The following is a 6,000-nucleotide window of genomic DNA, read 5'->3' as shown; positions in this document are numbered from 1 at the left end:
GACAGGATGGAAATGTATTCTCCCCCCCCCCCCAAGGAAAGAGCTAAGAATACAGCAAGGAAGGTGATTTTCAACCTCTCCTGATCCTTTTGCATTGCCATTTTTAATTCTTCCTCCTCAAAAAAATCAGTCCAGTTGCTTTAAAAAAAAAAAACAAAAAACTTTTGATACAACTATGACTTGGATGACTGTGAACCTTCATAGACACTAAAACTGCCATCTTCAAATGCATATCCATCTCTGGATAATTACGATTACAACTCTTGTCAGATTCATCTTTAGCATATTTAACCATCCTAATTAGGTTTCCTATTATATTTTCCATTTTCTTCCGGACGGGTAAAATCAGCTTAGTTAATAACTCAGTGAATGAGTTTGATCAGTAATTGTTGAGATTTTGTGAGGCTCCAATTTAACATTTACTCACTTCCTGAAAAGCCTTCAGAACGTCTGAAGAGTAAATACCGATATTCTCCTAATTATCCACCATTTCTCTGATCTTCTCAACTAAACAGGCAGATTCTTGCCTAGGAAAGCTCATGCTAGAATACACAAAATATGTTTTTTTTTAATTTTCTGGATGTGATTTCCTACACAAGCGCAATTGAGCTGCGGCGACATTTGTGTCGGGATATTCAGGATAGCCGTGCCCAAGTTAGGAAAAAAAATGGAGCTTCTTTGTTTAGAAGCAACCTATTCTTCATCCATTCTTGAGAATCAAGAAGTTTTAAGATTTATTTACATTTTCTCACTTCTTGCAAAGCCTGCAGAACTTCTGGACAGTCACTTGTCTGAGATGGTATAGGTTCTCCTGCTTCAATGGGGGGGCTGGACTAGAAGACCTCCAAGGCCCCTTCCAGCTCTATTCCATTCTGTTCTATTCTAAAAATGAAGGCTAAAATGCCCATATTCTCCTGTCAACCCATCTGGGTTCATAAAGAGTGAAATCATGAACTGACTCCCCTTTTCTGCGCAAAATTTAGAATCCCTGCCGTCCTCAAAGGGGTAAACTAGGTCTCTTAAGAACCCAGCAGCGTCTGCACATTAATCTTAGTTAGTTTAAGCAGTGAACTCCAGGCATTTCGTTGGCTTAGTGCTCAGTGGCTTGTGTGTACCCAGACAATGGGTAATTCAGCAATCAAGCATGTCGTACGAACACAGCCATGTTTGCCAACTTCCAGAGGGATAACTGTGGTCTGTTGAGGCAAACACAATAGACAGTGGAGGCTTTGTTCACACAAGACAATTATCCAGGCAGAGCCGAACTGCAGTTGGATCCCATCGCCCAACTTGAGGGGGATTGAATGACACTCTGAACCCTCAAGTAAAGTTCAGAGGCTGCAATGAGGTTTGTTCGTCCTTGGCTATGTGGGACCCCGTTTGCAGCGCCTGACAAACTAACCTTGGTTTTCTGCGAATACACAACTTACAATCACTTGTTTAGCGACCAAAGTTACAACGGCACTAAAAAAAAGGGGGTGGACTTACAGCAAGCCCTCACATTTACGAGCCCTGCAGTATCCCCAATCACATGATCAATACTTGAGCGCTCGGCAACTGACGTGTATTTATGACGGTTGAACATTTATGACGGGGGTCACATGATCACCACTGGCAAGCTTCCCAGCTGGCTTCCAGCAGTCAATGAAGTCAGTTTCGCTTAATGACCAGGTGACTCACTTAACAACCGTGGCCAAAAGGTCATAAAATCAGGTGCAACTCACTTAAGGACTGCCCTGCTTAGCGACGGAAATTCTGATCCTGTCGTGGTCCTAAGTAGAGGACTATCTGTACCCTCCACGTGCAACGATAGTCCCAAACCTTGTGGCTTAAGCAACGACCAGGGGATTCACTTAACGTCCAGGTCCAAAAGGTCATAAAATCAGGTGCAACTCACTTAAGGACTGCCCTGCTTAGCGACGGAAATTCTGATCCTGTCCTGGTCGTTAAGTCGAGGACTATCTGTACCCTCTGCGTTCAAGGGTACCCCCAAATCTTGTGGCTTAAGCCGCAGGCCCTGCGGAATGTGCCCCAAAACACCCCTTCGGCCTGATCCTGCACAACATTTCTCACTTCAGAGAAGCCCAGGTGCCGGCCTCTTTGCTCCTGCTCCGCTTTGCACGCTGCTGCGTTCCCACAACCAGGGCACCCGAGGCAATCCCAGCAGAAGCAGGACGCCAATTGCTCGCTGGCTGCAAAAGCAGGAAACAGGAAATCCCTCAGACAAGGCGAGTGAGTGTGCTCGCGTGTGCGCGCGTGCAAGAGGCGGAAAGGGAGCAAGCAGGATGCGCAGGGTTGTGCGCGGGATAGGGCGCAAGAGCGGAGGGGCAGAGGGGTTCCGACGATCCCTCCTCTCCGCTTTCTGTTTGCTTTTCCCCGCTTTTGCAACGGGCGGGCCAGCCCAGGACCCCCACCCCCACCCCACCTCCGCGGCCGTCTGCAAACTCGATCCTCTCCCTCCGTTCCCCCCCCCTGGAGTTAGGATCGCTCCCACGCGAGCAGACCCGCCCCAGCGTGGATCCGTATCGCCTCTCCGCCCCATCCCCCTTTTCTCAAACCAGCCCCACCGATCCGAAGGGAGAGATGCGAGGGGCCGCGCCGCGCAGCCCGATCCTAAGCGCGCCGCGCAGCAAAGGGGGGATTCCTTCCCCGGGGGTCTCTCGTTCGTTTTTAGCTTTAGTGGATCCGGGCCCCGCGAGGCTGGCAAAAGGCGCTCCTTTTCCCCACGCGAGAAAATCCCGGATCGGGTTCCCGACGGTCGTAGATTCCCCTCCGCAGCCAGGCCCTTTTTTCAGACCGGGAAAGGGCCAATGCAATTAACAGTTGCGCTCCCAAAGGCGAGGTGCACGCTAGTCACGCGTAGCACGTGTGAATGCATTCCCAAAGCACTTTCAGCGATCTGCCGAAGCGCGTTTAACTCCCGTCCGAGCGATGCCACCTTCGGCCAGTAACTTCAACCCGCCCCCTCCCCTTTCTCGATTCCCATAATAACACGTCCTCGAACGAACCCGAACAAACTCAGCCAAAGTTAAAAAAGTTTTTTTTAGCGCGTCGCACAACCTACACAAGCGGTCGGTGCGAACATGCCGACCGAAAAGTCTTGGGAAGTCCAGAAAAGTGGGCTCCCCGCTCTCTCTCTCTCCCCCCCCCCTCCACGCTTGAAAAGATCCCTTCTAAACTTCTAAACCCGCGGGACCCCGAAAGAAGTCGTTTCCCCCACCCCCACCCCACCGGAGAAAGGAGACCACGCCGAGATGCGCCTCCCGCCCTGCGCTCCGAGCGCGCGCCTCTCTGCCTCGCCCCGCCGCCGCCGCTGCTGCTGCCGCGCATGCGCGCCGCCCCTCCCCGCGGGCAGCCCTTCGGCGCGGCTCGCTCGGCCGCGTCCTGTACCTTTTCTTCCCCTTCCTTAATGGGAGGCGTGGGGAGGGGGGGAAGAAAGGCGGGTGGGCGGCGCCGCGCACGCGCAGCGGGGAGCGCTGGCTGGTTCGCTCGCTCCTGTGGCGCGCGGCGCCTCCGCCCCCTCGGCTCCCCTCAGAGGCTCCGAGACGCCTCAGCGGCGGCAGTGGCGACCGTTGGCCGGGCGGGCGGGCGGGCTCCTCCTCCTTCTCCCGCGCTCTCCGGCTACCTGTCTCGCCGCCAGCCGGCTCGTCCCGGGCGCGCAGGGAGCCGGCGGCGGCGGCGGCGGGAAGCGTTTGTTGGTCGCCGGCCGGTCGGCTGGCTGGCCGCGGCGCCTCCCGCGCACCATGCCGCGCGTCGTCCCGGACCAGCGGAGCAAGTTCGAGAACGAGGAGTTCTTCAGGAAGCTGAGCCGGGAGTGCGAGGTGAGGCGGCGGGGCGGAAGTGGGGCGGCGGCGGCGCTGCCTTCCCCGCGCCCATCATCCCCGGCCAGGCTTTTCCTCCGGGTCCGCGGGAGCCCCCTGGGTTCGGAGTCCCCATCATCCCCAGCCAGCCTTCCAGATCCCTCTGGTTTCTGGGTTTGGGAGTCCCATCATCCCCAGCCAGCTTCCCTTCTGTGGTCCTTCTGTCTCTGTCGCCGTCGTGGAGTTCGGAATCCCCATCATCCCCGGCCAGCCTTCCCCCTGTGTGCCGGATCCTACTTCCCTCCAGATTCTGGGTTCGGAGTCCCCATCATCCCCAGCCAGCTTTCTCTCTGAGCGCCGCCGGATCCCTCTTCCCTCCGGTTTCTGGGCTTGGGAGTCCCATCATCCCCAGCCAGCTTCCCTTCTGTGGTCCTTCTGTCTCTGTCCCCGTCGTGGAGTTCGGAATCCCCATCATCCGCGGCCAGCCTTCCCCCTGTGTGCCGGATCCCACTTCCCTCCAGATTCTGGGTTCGGGATCCCCATCATCCCCAGCTAGCCTTGGGTGATGGTTCGTTCCGTCTCTCCCCTAGTCGTTGGGTTTTCGTTCCCATCATCCCCAGCTAGCTTTCTCTAGCCCCGGACCCCACTTCCCCCAGTCCCTAAGTTTGGAATCCCATCATCCCCCGCCAGCCTTCCCTTTGTAACCCGGGACCACCCCCCTTTCGCTGGATTTGGAATCCCATCATCCCCAGCCAACCTTCCCTCTGTGGTCATTCATTGCACTCATCTCTGCTTGGAATCCCATCATCCCACGCCAGCCTTCCCTCTGCAGTCCCAGACCCCCACTTTGCTGGATTTGGAATCCCATCATCCCCGGCTCAACGTTCCCTCTGGCCATTCATTCCACCCGTCTCTGCTTCAATCGCTGGTTTGGAATCCCATCCTTCCCCGATTCGCAGAGCTACCAATGGATTTGGTTTGGATTCCCATCATCCCCAGCCAGCCTTCCTTCTTTGCCCCTGGATCCCACTTCCCTGATTCGGTTTTGACTTCTGTCTTTGCTAGCCAGTTTTTCTTCGACACACCAACTACTTCCCCCCTTGCAGGTTTTTGGTTTTTCATGCTCTCATCACGTCCAGCCAGATTTCCGGTGCTTCTCCTGGCCCCCAGCTTCTCCTTTCCCTCCCCAAACTGGTGCTCTCTAGACTCCCATTATCCTCAGCCAGGTATCTTTTCTTGCAGCCATCTCATCTTCCCCCCCCCTTGATGATTTGCAGACAAATAAGATCTTCATCACCATCATCCCCAGCCAGTCTTCCTCTTGTCTTCTCCTCCCTCCTCCCAAGTTGGCCCTCTCCTCTCCAGCTATGTTGGGCTTCTGCTCCCATCATTCCCAGCCCGTCTTCATTTTGTGATCTAAACATCTCCCCTTTCATCCCAAAGCAGTCTTCAGTTTTTAGCCCTGTAACCCAGCCAGCCTCAAGCTGTGGGGTTGGGGTTTGATTGGGATTGCACTCCCATCATCCACAGCTGCCAACAAGCTCTGCTCCTGGATACCTGCCTTGCCTTAGTCTTTCCCTAAACTGGCGCCATCCCGATTTGCAAAGCTACCACATTCGGGGGATGATCCATGTGCAGAGAGTGGCGGCAGGGGAATGTCCTGCCTTTGGAGGCACCCACGTCTGACTCCATGAGTTCCAGAGACTGGAAAAAAAACCCTTCTTTTCCCCCAAGGTTGATTTGGAAATAATCCTTCCTTCCCCAGGCAGGCAGCTGTCCAACTGAAGTTGTGTTCTCATCTGCAGGGTAAAGATGGAACTGAGTTTCAGCCCTCATCCTGTGTAAGGGCTATCAGTTTAGGTCCTTGTGGATCGAAGTCCGCTCCATCAGATAATAAAAGGGCTTGGTCTGTGAAGTGCAGAAGTGTGCTTTTTTTGTTGCTGAAAAAGAGCTAATAATGGCTACCCTTCTGGAAATGAACTAAGCCTTTGGTCTCCCTTTGCATTTTGCAGGGGCAAAAGGTGTGTGCAAGTGTCTACCTAGTTTTTTAAAAAGTATTTTTGTCCTACTTTTCTTCAGTTGAGGAAGCTTTGGGTGCTTTTGAATGAACAGGTTGCCATTCCGTGCCTGTGCAGGAAGAAAGCCCCCATCGACTCTCTCAGAAGCTACAGCCCGTCTCATTCATTGGTACTCCAGGGAA

The 6,000-nt window shown here is 54.2% G+C and overlaps 1 protein-coding gene across 2 annotated transcripts in view; it reads left to right on the top strand.

The window, feature by feature from the left end:
- The first annotated feature begins 3,743 nt into the window (after window positions 1-3,743).
- The window catches only part of CBFB (core-binding factor subunit beta), a 33,817-nt gene continuing 31,560 nt past the window's right edge, over window positions 3,744-6,000 (top strand). For both annotated transcript variants that reach the window (XM_029285968.1, XM_029285969.1), the window contains exon 1: window positions 3,744-3,821. In XM_029285968.1, the coding sequence (XP_029141801.1) occupies window positions 3,744-3,821 (78 nt within the window). The remainder of the gene's footprint in view (window positions 3,822-6,000) is intronic.

The sequence above is a fragment of the Protobothrops mucrosquamatus genome, unplaced genomic scaffold (genome assembly GCF_001527695.2).
Source record: "Protobothrops mucrosquamatus isolate PMUCROS unplaced genomic scaffold, P.Mucros_1.0 scaffold2624, whole genome shotgun sequence".
Lineage (NCBI taxonomy): Eukaryota > Metazoa > Chordata > Lepidosauria > Squamata > Viperidae > Protobothrops > Protobothrops mucrosquamatus.
The sequence above is the reverse complement of the archived record's forward strand: the minus strand, read 5'-3'. Positions and strand labels throughout refer to the sequence as shown.